The sequence below is a fragment of the Balaenoptera musculus genome, chromosome 18 (assembly GCF_009873245.2).
Source record: "Balaenoptera musculus isolate JJ_BM4_2016_0621 chromosome 18, mBalMus1.pri.v3, whole genome shotgun sequence".
Classification (NCBI taxonomy): domain Eukaryota; kingdom Metazoa; phylum Chordata; class Mammalia; order Artiodactyla; family Balaenopteridae; genus Balaenoptera; species Balaenoptera musculus.
The window spans coordinates 79,225,909-79,245,206 of NC_045802.1; the positions used below are offsets into that span (position 1 = coordinate 79,225,909).

General features: G+C 58.9%; 1 protein-coding gene across 11 annotated transcripts in view; it reads left to right on the top strand.

Annotated features, from left to right (window-relative positions):
• The window catches only part of TFDP1 (transcription factor Dp-1), a 31,667-nt gene extending 14,268 nt beyond the window's left edge, over window positions 1-17,399 (top strand). For 3 of the 11 annotated variants that reach the window (XM_036831540.1, XM_036831539.1, XM_036831541.1), the window contains exons 3-13: window positions 1,340-1,406; window positions 6,197-6,303; window positions 8,959-9,080; window positions 10,065-10,230; window positions 10,546-10,689; window positions 11,180-11,248; window positions 11,498-11,649; window positions 12,077-12,243; window positions 13,218-13,296; window positions 14,484-14,624; window positions 16,198-17,399. In XM_036831540.1, coding sequence (XP_036687435.1) covers window positions 1,340-1,406; window positions 6,197-6,303; window positions 8,959-9,080; window positions 10,065-10,230; window positions 10,546-10,689; window positions 11,180-11,248; window positions 11,498-11,649; window positions 12,077-12,243; window positions 13,218-13,296; window positions 14,484-14,624; window positions 16,198-16,342 — 1,359 coding nt within the window. In that variant the 3' untranslated portion in view covers window positions 16,343-17,399. Of the gene's footprint in view, window positions 1-1,339; window positions 1,407-6,196; window positions 6,304-7,090; window positions 8,883-8,958; window positions 9,081-10,064; window positions 10,231-10,545; window positions 10,690-11,179; window positions 11,249-11,497; window positions 11,650-12,076; window positions 12,244-13,217; window positions 13,297-14,483; window positions 14,625-16,115; window positions 16,135-16,197 lie in introns of those variants that run through there. The other 8 variants (XM_036831543.1, XM_036831546.1, XM_036831542.1 and 5 more) reach the window with 8 other exon arrangements.
• Window positions 17,400-19,298: the final 1,899 nt, after the last annotated feature.

Here is a 19,298-nt window from a genome sequence, read left to right on the forward strand (position 1 = left end):
CTGGGATCGGAGGGTCAGGAAACGGCCACAGGGCGTTGCTGGGCTCGGCTGGCGGGTGGCCCCTCCCGTGTGGCCTGCCTTTGTCTGGGGCATCAGCAGGTCGGGGGGCTCCCCCGCCTACCCGTGGGGGACGTGCGTGCGTTTGAGCGCCTCACGGACATGCCCGCCCAGCCCCACCTCGGTGCAGGGCTGAGGTGAGCTTCTCCACGGCCAGTCTCGGGGGGCGCTGGGCAGGGTCTCCGTTAGCTTTTGTTTTCACGCCTGGCTCTTGCGGGCGTGTGCGAGGTGTGCGTTACTGTGTATGTGCGCGTGTGAGCGTGTGTGAGCGTGTGTGTGTACATGCATGGGTCACGTGTGTGAGTGCGCACGGGTATGTGGATGTGTGAGCGTGTGGTGTGCATTGGTGTGTGTGTGTTTACGTGCATGTGTGTCTGTGTGTGCACACGCACGCGTGTCCGTGTCTGGCGGCCAGGTCTGGTCGGGAGAGCCGGATTTGGGGCCCCGCTCCGAGCAGAGCCGCTGTGTCCAGGGGGTGGCTGCGGGTGTCCCTCCTGACCCTCAGCGGGGCAGAGAAGCGCCGGCGGTTCTCAGACGTGGGAAGCCGCTGCCACACGGGCCTGACGCGGGCGGGCAGGGTGGTGCCGTGGCTGGCCCGTGGAGGTCCGGGTCCCCAGCGTGTCCCACCCGAGGCCGTCCCTGTGACAGTTCGGGTGGTGCTCCGAGCCCTCCGTGGTCGCACGTGTCGGGCACACGCTCCTTCCGTTCAGCGGCCCGTCGTGCTGGTGCCCCAAATGCGCTTGACCGTGAGGCGCCGCCCTGTGCCCCTCTGGTCGCCCCGGGACGAGGGGGGCGCTGGCGGGTGTTGGGTGCGTCCCGCGGCCCCGTGGCCGCAAAGGGCAGGGACGGACACGCCCGGGCCCCAGGCCCACGCCCCCCGTGTGCAGAGGTGGTCTGTCCTGATGCTGGGAGCGCGGTGCCCGGCGCTCTGACGGAGCCAAAGGTGCTGTTCTCGGGCCAGAGCACCAGTTTGCTTTCCCGGTGGCCCACCCGCAGTTATGCGTCGCTGACCCCAAGTGTAAAATGACATGCGACTTAATTGATAACTAAGGGAGGCGTTGCACGGTGTCCCAAAGGCTGAGCTTCAGGGGCTGGAAGGATCGTTTCCCCGCTGCTGACGAGCGATCACGGTGGGTGAGGCAGCTCGTGCCCCCGGGCCTCGCGGCTGCGTGGGGGCCGCGAGGTCCCCCTGAGGCGTGTCGCGAGGTGTGCGAGCGGCGGGTTGCTGGGTTGCCTGTTGCGCTCCCGACGCCTCCTCACTGTGCTGTTGTTGCCCCCGCAGGCCGGTCTAATTGAAGCCAACGGGGAACTCAAGGTCTTCATAGACCAGAACCTTAGTCCTGGAAAAGGTAAGGGCGCCCGTCTCGGGATAAGTGTGTTCAGTGGGGGGTGGGTGTGAGTTCCCCTGACGTGAAGACCCCTGTCAGCGGTGGGAGCCCCACTTGGGGAGCTGTCTGCCTGGAGCCCCCGAAGGACCGGGGTCAGCGCCCCAGTTTATTTTGGTTTGCAAGTTGCGTGCCATGTGCGGAGATTCGGGAAGAGTAGCAAAGTGCGAGGAAGAGAACACAGCGCGGGTCAGGGATACTCCTTCCGCCTCGGGGCAGCCGTGCTGAGGCCCATCAGGCCCACCTCACACCTGCGGGTGCGTGGTGCCCCCGTGAGAGAGCGGCGTCTCCTCGTCCGCGGTGTGTCTTGAGTGGGCCTCGACGTCTGTCTGCACCCTTGGGATTGAGGGGAGGGGGTGGGGCGGGTCGTTGCAGCCCCTCTTCCCAGGGGCCCCAAGCTTTGCAGTTTTCTTCCTGTAGGGACACGGGATGGACGCCTGCTAGTGGGTGTATTTGAGCCGGTTTCCCAGATGTGGATTTGCTGGGTCAGAAGGACGCCCACCTCGAGGTGCTGGCCTGTGATGCCTGGCGGACCAGGCCGTGCCGTGCAGGGGCCACAGCTGCAGGGCCCTCCTTCCTCTGATCTGTGTCTGCCTTCGTCACGCTTGCTGTTGCCTCTCAAATTGGAAAGTTTTCATCATACAAATAATACGTGTTCACTGAAAAAAAACGCTGATCGTACCCAAGGGTGTAGTTGAAGACGTAAATGTGTGTTTAAGTGCACGTTTCCTCGAGGGCATCTGACACCTGGTGTCCATCCATGTACGTGGTGTCCTGGGACCTGCGTCGTCCTCTCCCGGCAACAGCCGGTGCCACTTTTTGTGGCCCGATGGCAGCTCTGGGCACCCGAGTACCGGGTGCGCGTAGGCCACCATCTTCCACTCCCAGCAGGTGCTGTTTCCCAGGGCGGGTCCTCATCTCACTGGTGAGGGGCGTCCTCTGGGGACGCGGGTCACTCTGGTTCACGCTGTCCCTCAGCCTGAGGACGGGCTTCTCGGGCAGCAGAGGTGAGAACTTAGTAGTGACGTGTGGCTGGAGGCTTGGTGTCACTTTACGATTCCTGAGACTCGGAACCTGCCCTTCAGACACACACCCGCAGGGTGACCTCAACCAGCTTCCGCTATTGCTGGGAGGCCTGTTGTAGGAGGGCGAGGTGCCCCTCCCCACAGAGGCCCCCTGGGGCGGGGGGGGGTGCTCAGAGGAAGTTCCAGGTGGGGACGGTTCTCGAGGAGGTGGAAGGCTGCTCCCCGGGACGTGGTGGGGAGTCGCCCAGGAGTGGCCGGGGTCAGGGCGCCAAGACGGCCAGAGGGTGCCCCAGGCCCGCGGGTGCTGCACCTTGATCCAGCAGGAGCTCCCGCAGGGCCTGCCCGTGAGTGGCGTGTCCACGTGGGCGGGTGTGGCTGCTGTAATGGCCCAGGAGGGCAGCTCCCGCTGATGACTGAGAACCAAGGAAGCCGCCGGGCTCTTCCAGTGCCAGTGACGCCAGCGGCTGGCGGGGCTGGGAAGACCCGGCGTGCGGAGTGGCCGCCTTGTCCTGACCCTTTTGGCCACGTTAGCCCACAGAGTATTTGTAGCATGGCAGGCAAATAGTAACTCTGCAAACATTAGGTTCTGGTAATTTTTAAATGTTTGCTTAAAATTATTCTCAAGAAAACGCTAAACCTCACATTTTCATGCTTAAGGTATCTTAAAACCTATAGATATTAATGATATGGTTACTAATTATAAAACTATGCAGTATTTTTAGAATCCTTTTTCTGTTAATGGTTATAACAAGTCAGACAGTATATATTCTTAACTCATTTTTTTTGAAAGGAATTCTCCAATTCATAATGTTATGTTTGAAAATATTTTGTTTGGTAGTTCCTTTAAGAAAGGCTTTGTAGTACATTTTATGGCTAAAGCAATGTTATTTCTAGGGAGCAGATTCCTAGCTTGTGTTATAATTTAACCCTCCCTGTGACCGAGATGTTAGGCCCCCGCCCCCATAAATGGGTTGTGTGTGGCACCTTTATTAGGAAAATGTGTGAAGCATTCTGATTTCTCTGGCCAGATTAAACCAAAAGGGAAATACCATTCCATGCCGGATGTTGACCAAAAGTGGTAAATCTCAGCTGAGTCAACAGTTGTCAGGGACCTGGGAGAGGGTGCTGGGGTGTGTGCATGCGTGTACTCGTGCCACGGAACAGCCGCAAGCCAGTGCTGGGCTGAATCCCGTGACACACAAGGTCACCTGGGACCCAGGTTCCCTTGGAGAAGTGGCACTCAGCCCCAGGAACACGTAGATATTACACTGTATGTTTGTATAGTTACACATGTTATATGATATTAAAATGGAATTGGCCCAGCCTTAGAGGAAGTCAGCTAGATCTCTCTGTGGATCAGTTTCAAAAACAGCAGAATCAAAGTTGCAGAATATGTACAGTATGTACTATCTTCTAGAATTAAAGGCACGCAAACAGCACTCACGTTGTTCTTGGATGCGTGGGTGTGTGTGGGAAGCGTGGAAAACGGAGCGAACGCTCTGAGTGCGATAGCTGCTGGTGGGGTGGAGTGGGGAGCTTTTCGGCAGAGACAGAGAAATGATACTCGTTATTCTGTGCATGCTGTGTACTGGCGTAAGGCTGCCTGCAAAATAATTACTCCTATTTGCAGCGTTTCTCACACAGTAACATTCAAGGGGAAGATCCCCGGGGTGGGACAGACGGCGTGGGTGCAGGTGAGGAGGGGCTGGCCCGGTCCACCCCTGAGTCCCCCCCCCCACAACCCCGAGCTGGGCAAAGGTGGGAGCCCGGGTAGCGGCTGGGTGCCGTAGCCAGACCTGCAGGCCAGCGGCAAGGTGGCCGCCCAGCCCTCCGTGGATGTGGCCTCCGTGTAACGGCGGACAGATGGGCTCTAAAGGCCAGCGCCGGGAGCCCTGCCGGGCAGCTGCTGTGGGCTTTGACCCAGCAAGCTTCCGTGCTCACAGGTCGTTGAAAATGGAATCATTTCCGAATTGAAAAAAAAGTTATTCTTTTTAGTGAAAATAACCAATTCCGTATTTTTGGAAACTTACTAGTTACTCATCTGTACGTAAATCTGAAAGTGGTATGTTTAATTGCCTAAGTGTGTTTTAAATCTCTCAGTGCAAAACAGAATAATGTTTTGTCTTTTAAAATATGTTTCTCGGGCTTCCCTGGTGGCGCAGTGGTTGAGAATCTGCCTGCCAATGCAGGGGACACGGGTTCGAGCCCTGGCCTGGGAAGATCCCACATGCCGCGGAGCAACTAGGCCCATGCGCCATAACTAGTGAGCCTGCGTGTCTGGAGCCTGTGCTCTGCAACAAGAGAGGCCGCGATAGTGAGAGGCCTGCGCACCGCGATGAAGAGTGGCCCCCGCTCGCCGCAACTAGAGAAAGCCCTCGCACAGAAACGAAGACCCAACACAGCCAAAATAAATAAACAAATAATTTTAAAAAATATCTTTCTCATATCTAAAACAATTTTTTAAATATTTGTTTTTGTTAAGATACAGATCTCTATTTTTAGAGGGATATAAAAAACTCAAGGCAGATAAACCTATTTTGCTTACAGCCAATAGTTTAAATTTTTTTGGTGTTGATTGGTAAAAATATTAATATTTAGGCAGTTGAAGGATGCATATCTGTCTTCATCAGCTTAGGTTAATAGAAATTATTCATTGTTCATACGTAGCAGCAAAATTCATTGTTTACTGGAATTTGAAGAAGTTTATTTAAAATGCATGGATTGTGAAGAGTTCAAAAATGAGACCTCAGACCAGGCCGGATGGAAGACCATGTCTCTCCCTCTTGCTGAACCTGGTGGAAGTGAAGGAAAACGCCCTCCGGTGGCAGCCTGGTGCAAGGCTCCCCGCCCGTAGAACCCCCGCCATCCACCCTGTGGGGACCGGAGCCCGTGCGCTTTAGGGGAACCAGGGGGTCCTGTCCACAGGGGGCTTTCTCCCTCCCTCAAGTGGGGCTGGAAATCCATGTCTTCACCTGAGACCGTCCCGGCCCTTCCAGGATGCTCGTGCACCCGGGCCCGCCTGCCGGTTTCCCCCGGGCACGCGTGCCCTCTGGTGTCGGCAGGGCAGGGGGTTCACTGTCGTATCCCTGGGGCCGAGGCTGGTGCTGGGCACACAGTGCTCTCAGCAGTCCCGTGTTGAAGGGAGGGAAGTTTCCGTCCCCGCTGAGGTGTTTCCCCGCCTCTGCGTTAGGTTATCTGAGTGTTTAGAGAGGTGGTAGCTCCTTGCAAGTCACTCTTCCTGGAAACAGAAACGGATTCTACTTGTCAAGGAAAAGCAGATCGTTAGATTTCTACGCCAGGTTGCAAACACACACAGAGGTGTTGGAATACAAGTTAATTCCAACTGTGAAGTTCTGTAAGTGTCTTAGAATTGCAGATTTTAAGAGCTATTGGCTTCGGGGCCTGTGGTCCCACCAGAACATTCTGTCGGTGGGCAGACAGCCCACAGGGCTCGGGTAGGTTGGTGACGGCCTGGGTGCACCGGAGCCCCCGATCCCTGGACGCGAGGGCACAGGGGTGGGTAGGGGTCGTTGTAGGGAGAGCGGCAGCGTGGGTGCAGCTGCCTCAGATTTGAGAATCGGGCTTAGTAGCGGTGCTCGCAGCGGACCGTGGGTCTAACACGGTAAGAGGGGCAGTGAGGCTATCTCCCGAGGGGCACCGTCATCCTGACACGGACACTCTGAGCCTCAATTCAGGAAAGGCGTGACCTCTAGTCTCCTTGCGTTGCAGGTGTGGTGTCCTTAGTGGCTGTCCATCCCTCCACAGTAAACACGCTTGGGAAGCAGCTCTTGCCAAAAACGTTCGGACAGTCCAATGTCAACATCGCTCAGCAAGTGGTAAGGCCGGGAGGGTGGTGCCCGGTTGGCCCTGCGGCTTCCCTTCCTGTGCCCGCGGGTTTCAGGAGCACGTGGCCAGTGCCGTGTGTCCTGCCCCAGCCTGGGCCTTCCTGCGTGTGCCGCTGGACAGCGGGACCCGGCCAGGCCAGGGCGGCTTCCCCGCCGGCCGCGCTGGTCCCGAATCTGCCCTGACGGTGTTTTCCTGGGGTGACGCGTGCGCTCGGGCAGAGCGGCCCGAGGGCTGGCCGCTCCCGGGCCTGGACCCTCCTCAGGGCGGGCTGACTGCCGTCCCGGGACACGAGACTGGTGTCCGTGCGGGCCTCAGGGTGGGGTCAGGCCTTGCTGGCCGTCAGGCGCTGCAGGGCGGGGGCTTCCCTGCGCATCCTGGCCGATGGGAGGGCGTCAGAGGCGGGTCTGCGCTCCTGGGACTGTGCCAGGCGCCTCTCCTCCAAGTACTCCCACCGGCCCGTCAGCTCCCACCGGTGGGGTTTGGCGGCTCCCTTCCTGACGGGACTCGCGGGCTCCATGGGGCCGTGCAGGGAGGGGCGTTCACCGCCCACCTGCACCTGCTGCCCACGCCCCGCCAGGCGGCCCCCCGGGCAGCTGTGTGCCTGCTCCCCGTCGCTTCGCCCCCGTCGGTGAGCTGTGACCACGTTCACTCAGCGGCATTGCTGTGATTTTTCAAATCCGTGGTGTGTGGGAGTCCTAGGCCTTACTGGGCACGTCACAGATATTCAATAAATGTCTTTTTGATAGAAGTTATAATTCACATCATTTTATTTTATAGGTACTGTGCGTTATGTTAGAACAGTCACGCCTGAGAATAGCTGGGTGACTGTAGCAACAGTTCTGTCGTTAGTACCAGTTTAAATAGTTGGGAGGAAGACCAACGTGAAGAGTTTTCTGTTGGTGCCTTTCCGACCTTCAGCTTATCAACCTGAAGTTCCACCGCTGACTTGCCCCAAGCCGTCTCGGAGCCGAGCTAGTTATGGAAATGTGTTCTTCCCAGAATCCCAGTTCTGAGAGTTAAAGCTGGCCTGCCACAGATGCCTGCCCATCTCTACAGACAGAGGGCTAAAAGCAGAAGAGCTGGCAGGTTCCCACAGGAGGGAAGTCCATGGAAAATAGTGAAAATAGGGGAGTGAGGGGAGAAAACCTGCGGTGTCCTCCGCGAGGCTGTGGGCAGTGAGTGGCCCGTGGGCCCGGGGTGTGCTCCCCGCTCCCCTGTCCTGTTGTCGAAGGAGGCTGCCCTTGTAGTGAGCACCTGTTGGGCGCCTGCTGTGTGCCTGGTGCTGTGTTCTCCTTGCAGAACAGTGGGACCCACGGGAGGTGTCCTTAGGGGTGGACGGTGGAGTGGGCGCTTGTGTCCGCTGGGGCAGTGACACCGAGGCTGGGCACCCCTCTTGGGGGGCGCGGCAGCGGCCTGGCCTGTGCGGGCCACGCAGGGCTGGGCCGGCGTCCTGGGCCTGCTCTCCTGAGGACGTAGCGGGCTGAGTGCTGAGAGGGACGGGTCTCGAGGTTCCCGAGCCGGTGACCACGGGCTTTGGCTGCACGCACCTCCCACCGAGACCCGGGGCCCCGTCAGCGCACACCCGTGAGGCCCTCACCTCTGGGGGTTCATCCTCTTTTCCATCCTGTTTCCCTTTCCAGAGCACTTGCTATTTGATTTCATGTCTTTTGGATGAGAGTGACCTACAGTTTGAAAAACACTGTGACGATGCTTTATCGTGACACTGGGAACGTGAATTAAAAGAATGAAATTCAGCTAAGCTGTTTTTCTTTCTGTGGTTTGTGGATCATTAACATTGACAGGTGACCTGGGCTTAGGGATAATTTGCAGTGTGCCAGGTCAGCTGTCCCAGGGCCACGGCAGGTAACCCTTATCCCACTAAGCAGCAGACTAGCGGGAGTGTCCCGCTTAAAATAGCCCGGACACGGCCTGCTCTCCACGCGCCCAGCGCTGGGGACCCAGTGCTGACACATTCGGCAACGTCACCGTGCAGTCACCAGGAAACGGTGCTTCTGAGTGGTTTCCTGGGTCGGGCACGAGATCTTTGGGAAGCTAGAATTTTACTTGGCTGGATGAGGCAGTGTCCCCGTGTCCCCCGTTAACGTGTGACTGTCGATTGATGGGACCAGGGTTCTGAGTGCTTGGTGTCAGAAGACAGGCCTTCTGTGCAGGGACGGGTGTCTGTGTGTTGGGGGCGGCGGGACCCCTGCCTTTGCCCCGGTGCCATTGCCTCTCCTCCGCCCCGTGCTGTCTGGGGTGCCCGGGGCTCCCCGCTTGGCTGGGTGGGCTGGTGGGGCACTGCAGCAAGCCTCGCTAGCCCTGCGTTCCTTTTTCTCTTCATTTTTGGGCCTCATCGTAGCACCGCTGAAGCGTAGAGTTTTATCCTGTCATGTGTCGTTGAAAGGAAGGGAAGTAAAAGAGGAACGTGAGGGTCCCACCCGGAGTTGTCTCCAGGCCCGGCCAGGCCGCTGGGCGTCCCCCGCTGCCCAGGGCTCCAGGTGTCCCCGCTGGGTGCTCACGTGACCGCTCTCTAACCTTTGTGGTTAATGGAACTCAGCGGCGGCTGTAGGTAATGAGAAATGATGAAGTGACAGCATCGTGTGTGGGAGATTCTGACTGTTCTGAATTGTCTTTTTTGACTGTAGGTAATTGGTACGCCTCAGAGACCTGCAGCGCCAAACACTATCGTGGTAGGAAGCCCACACACCCCTAACACTCACTTTGTCTCCCAGAACCAGCCTTCAGACCCCTCACCTTGGTCTGCCGGGTGAGCACTTGCCTAGAATTTACCCCCAGCCTCTGGCTGTGTGGCCGAGCAGCACGCCAGAGCACCGGGCGCTGGCCAGCGCGTGCCCGGCGTAGATGCGTGGACCACGCCGCCCTGTGGTTTTGGGGGTGGGCTCTGGCTTCTTAACGCAGCGGTAGCTTTCACACTTTGCGCTGTCTGTACCAGAAAGTACCGTTTCTCGAACCCCAATAAACGTGGCGGGTCTCAGCAGCTTCTCCTAAACAGCTGAACATGGCCGTGGGGACAGCCCTGTGTGACGGCCACAGCACCCTGTTCCTTTGATCCTTTCCTCCAAAAGCAAAGTGACCTGAAAGCGATTTTACTCAGAGGTCAGCTGTGCAACTTTCCCTAAAAACAAACAAAAACAAAGCTGTAGAATCGTGTCTGTATTGGTTCTAAAGCAAAAATCATCCGCTCCCGAAATTCATCAGTTGGAAACTTGGGGCGACCGTTTCCTCGCTGTGGCGACTCAGGAAGGTCAGACGCTGGGGCTCCCCGCCAAGGGGAAGTGCCCCAGCCTCAGCGCTGGGCGCCGGCTGCCACGTGGCCGTCAGGGTGTCTGCACTGGCTCATCTCAGCCGGCTCACGTTTGCCCCCAGATTCCTGTATTTGCAGCAGGACTTCCATAACTCCTGATGTCGGTCGACATCTTTTTGAGAAGCAGCGTTTGGCGTCTCGATACACATCAGGCGTGTCCTGGGGTCTGCCCTTTGGGTCATGTGCCCCACTTTTCCCGAGAGTTGAAGATACACATGTAAGGTCCGGCCACTTAAGTTTGTTCTCCGGCCTTTGAAGGAAGGAGGGGGTCCCTGGACGGGGAGACGGAGCCAGACTCCCGTCCCTGCTCGGCTGAGCGCAGCCCGCGGGACCCCCTCGAGGCGCCCGCCAGTCCTAGGCGGCGGGTCTGGATCCTGGGCTGGCGCTGTGTGCTGAGGCCGCTGCTTTTCTGTTGTGTTTCTGAAGGAAGCGTAACAGGAAAGGGGAGAAGAACGGTAAGGGGCTGAGGCATTTCTCCATGAAGGTCTGCGAGAAGGTGCAGCGGAAGGGGACCACGTCCTACAACGAGGTGGCGGATGAGCTGGTGGCAGAGTTCAGTGCTGCCGACAACCACATCTTACCGAACGAGTCGGTGAGTGTGTGCGCGGCGGGGCTGGCGGACAGGGCACCCGGCCCGCCGTCCGTGTCTGGAACAACCTCAGGCACGCGGAGAAGTTCTGAAAACGCTTCCAAAGGTGTCCTGACCCGCTTGTGTGGCGATGCCCCAGCGTCCCCAGCGCTTCCACGGCGCGCACCGGCTCCGGCCCCGTGTGTCGGCCGCCTCCCCGTGGCGACGCCCCCTGCCTGGCCCGGCGGGCTGAGCGGGACCGTACGGGGGGCGGGCGGTGCACAGCCTCCGGTGTGTTTGGGTTCTGGGCCGTCTGGAAACCCCCTCCGTCTCCGCCAGGCCTACGACCAGAAGAACATCAGACGGCGCGTCTACGACGCCCTGAACGTGCTGATGGCCATGAACATCATCTCCAAGGAGAAGAAGGAGATCAGGTGGATCGGCCTGCCCACCAACTCCGCCCAGGAGTGTCAGAACCTGGAGGTATCTCCAGCCTTGCGGCCGCCGCGTGTTCCTAGCAGGCGTCGGTCGTCTGCACCACTGGCCCCTGCTGAGTGTCTTGGGCGGAGGTGGGGGGCAGGTGTCCCCGTGTCCTGAAGCCCCTGATCACGTCCGTGCTTTCCCACTTGACGGTGACCCTCCGTCCGTCTGGGGCTGCAGACGCTGGTGGCGGGGTGCCCCCAGTGTGGGTGAACTCTGCATCCCAGTTTGTGGGGTTTTTAAAAAGATAACATAGCCGTGTCCAAAAGATGAGAAGATGGAAGAAGGTTGTGTAGTTTCGAGATGAAGAGAAACTGGCCTGTGCCCGCAGCGTCTGCCACATTCTGGGTTCTTGTGTTTCCCCACCGTCAGGCCCCGGGCACACGTTTTCGGCGAGGACCTTTCCTAGGTGACCCTGTGTTGCCTTGGATTTTAAAATGCGCTGTGGAAACCAGCTGTGGTGATGTTTTATGTCAATGGCTTGTCTTTGAAGGTGGAGAGACAGAGAAGGCTGGAAAGAATAAAGCAGAAGCAGTCGCAGCTCCAGGAACTTATCCTGCAGGTAATGCAGCGCCTGCCGTGGAGGCAGCGTGATTGCTGTTTGGTGGCGTGGGCACCCGTGTCCCCGTCGTCTCCCCTCCACGTGTTGGGTTTTTGGACATGTGTTCTCCGCTGGGTGGCTCCCTGGAGCTTGCGTCCCCCGGCCGCTCTGGTCTCTAAGGGGGGGGCCGGCAGGGCCGTTGACGCCCAGGGAGGGTTAGGTGGCCGGCGGCGGCAGGTGTGGGTGCGCGTCAATCGTGCATCTTTTTAGCAAATCGCCTTTAAGAACCTGGTGCAGAGGAACCGCCAGGCGGAGCAGCAGGCCAGCCGGCCGCCCCCCGCCAACTCCGTCATCCACCTGCCTTTCATCATCGTGAACACCAGCAAGAAGACGGTCATCGACTGCAGCATTTCCAACGACAAGTAGGTCGTGGCGGGAAGGGCCTTGGCCGCGTGAAGACGCCTGGTCGGGGGGGTGTGGGGGGGGAGAAGGCGGCCCGTCTGGTTGATTTGCTGCGTGTCTCACTTGCAACCACCGAGTACGGTCTTCCAGCGTCCTTACCTTGCAGGGGGTCCTCCTCGCTTCCCTGACTGCGTCTCCTTGAGAAGGAGGACTGTTGTCAGGACAGCAGGCGGTGCTCGGGGCCCAGCCGGGGGTGGCCGGGGGGCGGCCGGCAGCCCCGGGCTGCGTAGGTGCCGCCCGCGCTCCCCGGTTGCTGGGTCTGAGCTGGTGGCTTGTGTGGCTGAGGGGGCTTTGGGGTGAGCGGGGTGTCCCGCTCGGGGCCCCCGAGCCAGCTGTCCAACTCCGTCGTGGAGACGGTGCTCTTCTGACGGTGACTTTCTCCTCGAGGTTTGAGTACCTGTTTAATTTTGACAACACGTTTGAAATCCACGATGACATTGAGGTGCTGAAGCGCATGGGGATGGCCTGCGGCCTGGAGTCCGGGAGCTGCTCCGCCGACGACCTGAAGGTGGCGAGAAGTTTGGTGCCGAAGGCGCTGGAACCCTACGTGACAGGTCCGCTCCGTCCTGGACGGAACGCCCGCCCCTCCGCTGGGGTTGGCTCCCGCCCGGTGCCCAGAGCAGAGGCAAATGGGGCGTGGGACGGTGGCGGGCTGTGGGGTGCCGGTGCGGCAGCCGTAGGACGCCATCTGGCGGGGCCGCGGCCCCTCGGGACGCGGGGGGCGGTGACAAGGCCGAGCCGTGTGGTTCATGCGGTGCAGGTGTTACGTCGGGACCTCACCTTCCAGGTAGGGCCCCAGGTCTGTGAGGAGCGTGGCAGGCGTGGACCCGACCGCAGGGAGTGGCTTAGTCACTGCAGCAAAGTGACCGAGAAAAGTGTCGTCTTGGCAGCCCTGGGCCCGCCCCCGACGGCAGGTGTGGGGTGCCTGCTGGGTCCCCGGCATCCGTTCTGCCGGCTCCTTGGCTGAGCTGGGGGGTCCCAGCCACCGAGGGGAAGGGCTTTGTGGTGAGAGAGGAGAAGCAGCCCCTGCGCCTCTGGCGTGGATTTACTCCCTGAGCGCTCCCAGCGGCTCAGAGTAAGTGGGCGTCTGGCCTCGGGGCGTCCAGTGAAAGTGGCGCCTCCCACCCCCTCCCGATGCCAGCAGCTGCCCTGGGAGACCCCCGCCGCCCTCGCTCCAGCCCCCGTTCTTGGCGATACAGCTGCGTCCAGGACGGGGGTCGACATAGGTCCTTTCTCCCCTTGGGTCCCGCCTCTGCGTTATGGTGACGGTTGTCCTTCCGTGGCACTGTGGTGGCGGCGTCAGTGGCTGCACCGATTCAGAGAAGTAAAGGGAGGACTTCCGTGCTGTCTTCGCGAGGCTCGGTCCGGTGGCCGGGCCCAGCGAGCCGGCTGCCTTCTGGCTGGTAGCGGGCGTGGCGCTGGGCGGCCCGAGGGGCCTCGCCTGGAGAGCCGTCCCGTCTCAGCTCGTGGGCCTGTTTCCTGCGGTCTCTGCTTTGTGAAATTTGCTTTCTTTTCTTTCTCTTTCCAGAAATGGCTCAGGGATCACTCGGCGGTGTCTTTGTCACGTCGGCAGTTTCAACTGCCAACGGCACAAGGCTCTCTGCCAGGTAACTGCTGTCCCCGGCGGGGCCTGGGGGTGGTGGGGCCACTGTCACCTGGCAGCGGGACGCCCGGAGTCGTGTGTGAACAACCGCTGCTCAGCCGCTCGGAACGGGGCTCCCAGTGCAGGGCAGACCTCCCCCCACTCTGGACGCCCCCCAGAGCTCGTCCGTTGTGCAAAGGAGATTTGTTTTTTCTGATTGGTTTCTTTCCTCTAAAGGTTAAAAGTAGTACATGGTTTTTATTTCTTTGAAAAGTACTTCAGTGAAGTGCGGGCAAAGCCACCTGAACCCCACGGCCGGCAGCCTGAGTGACAGGCTATTTCTCCATCTCTTTTTTCAATTGTTTTTTTAACACACTTGAAGTCACAATACGCATATAATATTGTTCCTTTTTTTCACGTTACTGTGTATTGAATGTATTTTATATTATCGAAGGAGCTTTATCATTTAAATCAATGTGTATTTGACTTTTGACCTAGCAGTCCCGCAGAGCAGAACCATGTCAGGCCTCAGGGTTTGTCTTAGTTTTTAAAAGATAAATGTAAAGTAATTTCAACGTTAAGTAGTGACAAAACAGTCGTTTTATTTTTTGTGTAGTATTATGTCTTAAACATATTTATATCAATTCTAAATATCAATAAATGTTCAGTTTCTTAAAGTGTAAGTGAAATCAGTAGAGTGTAGGTCCAACAAAATGGAATTGACTGATAAGTCACGTGTGCACACCTTCGAGGGGGCTCTGCGGGCACCGTGTCCTCTGGTCCCCGTGCAGCGCTGGCCCGGCCACAGTGCGGCCCTGAGGGAGGGGCGGGGTCGCCCCGTGAGGGTCCCAGCGCCCGTGGGGTCTGTGTCGACCTCGGCGGGGCTGAGGGAGGCCGCAGGGTGTCTGCACCCGTTTGGGTCTTGACTGAGGTTGGTTCCGTTTTTAACTCTCAATCTGCCGCTGTGTGTGCAGCCCAGTTTGTAAAATCTGAACACTGGTTATACCAAGAGGTGGAATTCGGGTATTTCCTAAATGTTCCTCTTTAAGAAATTCTTTTTATTGATTAAATTTCAGAGGCTCACGTCAGGTTTTCTAAAGAGGGAAGCAAAGCCATTACCATTTCAGAAGAGATACTGACCGTGGCGGTGGATACGCTGTTTTCACAAAGGCCCTTTTTGTTTATTGAGCTGCCCTCTGGTTCAACATTTAGGTGGTTCCCAGTTACAAGAAAAGCTGCAACGAGCAGCCTGATGGCTCAGTTTTCCACCCTTCCTGGCTTGGTCGCCAGGCTGGCTTTCCCAGATGTGGGATTACTTTGTCGAAGAGCAGCGTCAGTAAATACCAGTGAAAGGTATTAAGATACATGCGTGTGGTTTTCTGCCAACGGGAAAACACCTTTAACGTTAGGCATCTGTGCAGCTCTGGCCTGTGGGGCTTCTGTGGTGCCACCGGCCTCTCAGGGTCCTGACCCGCGTGGCGGGACAGGAGCCCTTTTACTCAGTCATCGCCCTCCCCCTGCCCCGTGCCGTCTGATTCAAGTGTATCACGGCCGCGTTTCCAGGGTGGTTCTGACCCTTTCGTGTCCTGTTATCTTTAAACAGACTCACGGTTTACCAAATAAGCTCCCCCGTTTTGTGGAGAGCAGTTGAAGGCCACAGGTCGGGCTCAGAGAGGGTGCCGTGAGGACCCCCTGGGGGTGCCGCTGTGTCTCCGCGTGGAGACAGGCCTCCTCCGAGTCTGGGGCCTGGAGGACCTGTGTCAAGTTGTAGCCCTAGGTCGGGGTCCCCTCGGGACCTTCCCTTGCTGTTCAGCTCAGACATGAAGACACTGAATGACTTGTGATGGCGCCTGAGCAAGTTGTAGCTCAGAAGAAACGTCGCCTTCCCTCCCCTCGCGGTGGGCGTGGCCGTCTCCCCTTGGTGCCCTGGGACCGTAACTGACCACAGCTGACCCTCCGCGTCTCGTGTGCGCTGTGCTGGGACGCGGGCGGTGGCTGAAGCCGTGGGGGGGGGGTCTTTGCCCAGGATTCCGGCTCCTAAAGCCCCTCCATTCTAGGCCGGGGTCTCGCCCGCGGGCCTGTTGACATCTTGGGCCGGACCACTCTTTGCTGTGGGTGCTGCCGTGCCTTGTGGGGCACTGGGTTGTGCCCTCGGCCTCAGATGCTAGCACCCCCAGCCCCAGTTGTGGCAACCAGAGGTTGTCATGTGTTTCCGGATGAGGCTCCCAGGAGCGTGATGCAAACGCGGGTGGGTTCCGGCGACCCATTTGAAGACGGGGGCGCGGGGCTGGGCAGCTCTGGCTGCTCTAGAGCCCTGCCCCGCAGCTCTGCCCCCTGGGTCCGTGGTCCCCGCCTGGGCCCGCCCCAGGGACCCTCGTCAGGCGGCATTCCAAAAAATAAAACCTGCAAGAGCCGTGGGTCCTCGGGGCCGTCCTGGAGGCGCAGGCTGCAGTAAGACGCGCCCGTCACCCTCAGCTTCCTGGCTCAGCACGGACGCCGGAGGAGCTGAGGGTGGGGCCTGGGACGGAGTTTCCACGAGCGGGCACACGCACACGCCAGCACACGCTCACTGGGTGCCCCTTTACTCCCCGGCTCCCACCCTTCGGGGAGGGCAGGGAAGTCACGGGCGGAGGCCTGGGAGGAGAGTCTCGGGGGTCTTCCGGTTGCTGTGCCTGAGTCTCGCTTCCGACGTGATGATAAATGGGGAGGACTCAGTGTCGGGGCCCTGCCGGGGCCCCTCGTCCGGTGGTGATGTGTGAAGGGGGCGTGACGGGTGAGGTCAGCCTCGGGAGTGTTGGGTTCTGTGCTGCACGTGGGTGAGGTTTTCCGTTTCTGTTCGTGTAGCTGAGAACACCCAGACCTCCCGGGGACGCCGGCCCGTCTCTGGCGCCGCAGACGCGGCCACTGACACCTCCTGTCCTTGCAGTGACCTGGCCAACGGCGCGGACGGGGCGCTGGCCACGAGCTCCAGCGGGTCGCAGTACAGCGGGTCGCGGGTGGAGACGCCCGTGTCGTACGTCGGGGAGGAGGACGAGGACGAGGACTTCCACGAGGACGAGGAGGAGGACTGAGCCCCGTCGGCTCCAGGGACGCGTCCGGGAGGAGAACGGCTGTGAACGGGGGTCCTTCTGTGTCTTCCGTCCTCCTCCCGAGAAGAGCGCGCTGAGCCGCTGGGCTCGGCGTGCGCCGCCGATAAGCAACGCGCTGTTCTCTGCGGGGTCCTGACGAGTGTCTGATGCCGACGCACGGCCTCTCTTTACTCTTTCGGATTTTGTGTTTTCGTTTGCTGTTTTTTTTAAATTCAGAGTTCATTTCGCCCCTTCACAGTTCTTGCCGAGTTTGCTGGAGACGTTGTGCTCCGTCCACGCCGAGGGAGATCAAGGCCCTGCTGCCCGGCGGGCCCGAGGCAGCCGCCGAGGGGGAGGCGCCGCGGAACCGGCAGATGGCGAGGCTCTGCTTCTCGACGTTCTGTTACGACCTTATTTCCCGTAAATTATATTGACCGCGTGACTCCATCGGGTTTCTACTTCGGTTTTGCTCTGTGTTGCAGCCAACGAATTGCGAAGTTCTTTTTGGTTTTTGTTTGTTTGGTTTGGTAAAAGTTTACTGCCATGCTGGCGCAGCTGTGGCAACTGTCTGAAAGCTTGGAATGGTTTATTGCTTATGGTAAAATTTGCCTGATTTCTTACAGGCAGCGTTTGGGAACTTTTATTATATAGTTGTTTACATACTTATAAGTCTGTCATTTAAAGACATGTACTGAAACAAATGTTGTATTTGTTTCGTAAGCATCTTCCTGTAATCTATTATAAAGTTGAAATTAAATATAGAGAATGTTTTAACAGTTTTTTAACTCAAAATTTGTCAATCATTTTTAATAGTTCTTTTTTTATAAAAAGAAAAAGGAATTTCAGGACAGGCAGTAGTCTCTTTTAAAACTTATTCACCAAGAACCATTAACTGCACAGTTGCTGTTAGCTGCCTGTTCTAAAATAATAGTCTTTTTATTGGAACACAAACAAACTTTTCTGTAATATTTTGTGGAATAAAGAGACTTTAATTGTTTGACTTGTTTAACTTGGCACTGTTAGTTTTTATTAATAAAGTGCGCATGGGCATTTTAAACAAGTCGTGTGTCCCTCTGATTCGGGATTGCCGTCGGGAGCTCGTTTTGTCCCGTCAGCCGTGCCCTTCTCTGGAGGGAGGAGAGGGTCCAGGCCCAGCAGTGCACGCAGGACCCGCCGAGGCCCCCAGCCTGTCCTGCCGCTGCCCAGCGGCGGGGCCGAGGAAGGAGGTCCCGGGGACGCGGCCGGTGGTGGGGAGAGAGTTTGTGCCTTGCCTTGTTTTTAGAAGAAACGTACCCACGACCTTTAACGTGCGAATCCTTACAAAACGTGAACTTTGCGAACACGTCCCGGAAAGGTCACGAAGCTCCACAGGGAAGCAGGGGGCGGAGGGATGCAGGCTGGATGCCCTCGCGGACACGCCCGCGGTGAGAGAGCCAGGCCGATGTCGTTCCTTGCCTTTCTCCCGGATCCTAGACGTCGAGACAGACTTTACGGATTTGACTTTCGGAAGAAGAGTCAGATTGTAAGGTGAGGTGGGGCAGCTCAGTGTTTTATTCACGTTGGTCGAAGACATCCGTGGACGTTGCAGGGCCCGGTTGCGGCCTTGAGCAGAGTCGCGTCTCCTGAGGGATGCGGCAGTTCCTCCTTTCTTCCTGACCGTGGCTGCCTGAAGTGAGTGTCCTGAGGGCCGTGGCTGGAGAGACGGGGGCGGTGTCGGCGCCCGTGCGGGGAGGACGCGGCCAGCCCCGCGTCTCCGGCCGAGTCCCCTGCGGCTGCGCCCCTGCGGCCCCTCCTCCTCCAGGGCCCCCCGGGTGGGTCTGGCCAAGCTGGGCACCCGGGCGCGGGCAGGAGACCCCCGACCTTCCACCGGTGGTGACCCGGGTGGCCGAGGGTCTGCTGGCTCCGCTGCTGCGGGAGCGCCTTGGACGGGGGACAAGGTTCTGGCATCGTCGCCTCTCCTGCTCCTCCTGGTAGGTGGTCAGCTGCGGCCCAGGCATCCCGGAGCGTCACCCGTCAGGGTGTCCAGCCTGCGTCCGTCCACGCCCGCTTCCCTGCGGTGTGGTCTGTGACCTCCAGGGGAGGTGTTTGATTCCAAAGGTCACATCCTACAAGCTGGTGAGTAGTGGGGTTCTGCAAACCAGGAGGCCTGTGGCTACTTGGGCCGAGCACTGACTCTGGGTGTTGGCGCAGCAGTGGTCCCCGGGGCGTGTCAGCGAGCTCCCGAGAGAGGAACGTCCGGACTCGAACCTAGGCCTCTGACCTCTGACCCCAGAGCCTGTGCCACCCCTCCCCCAGGTGCTGGTTGTTCCGTGTATTCGACAGCAACTTGACAGAAGGTTCTAGCACTTCTTTCCAAGGGGCGCTCTGTGGTCGGCAGGTAGCCGGGTCTGAGGTTCCGTGTCCCCTGCACCCCCCGTGGGGGCAGCCCCTCCAGCTCGGTTGGGCCTCGGTTTCCTTCCCTGTGAAAGGGACTCAGCAGCCCCGCCTCCCAGGGCAGCTGGAGGAGGGACCCCGAGTCAGGCAGCCTACTGTGCTCGGGCCCCCCGACGGGCACCCCCACCCCACCCCCATCGAGGCCTCGGTGTCTCTTCTGGGGTGGCTGGACCTCTGACCTCTGACCTCCAACCTCTGATGTGTCGTGACATCCCTGAGGTGGCCTGATCTCTGGCCTGACCTGGCACTTCCCAGGTGGCTCAGGGTTTTTGCCGGTGGGGTCGGCAACGCGGAGCAGAGACGCCCGCACCCCGGGCCCCGGCGGCCTTCGGGGCTGGGCTGCGGGTCCCCTGTCCCCTGAGCCTCTGCGGGGCTTCTTCCGTGGGGTTAGGACTCCGGGCTGCCAGCTCCGGGTGGGGTGAAAAGTGGGCGACAGGTGAGAGCAGGTTTGTCCTTGGGACAGAATGTTCTCGTTTCAGGGTTTTCTGAATGGGCTGGGGCTGCAGACTGCCCCCCGCCCTGGAGG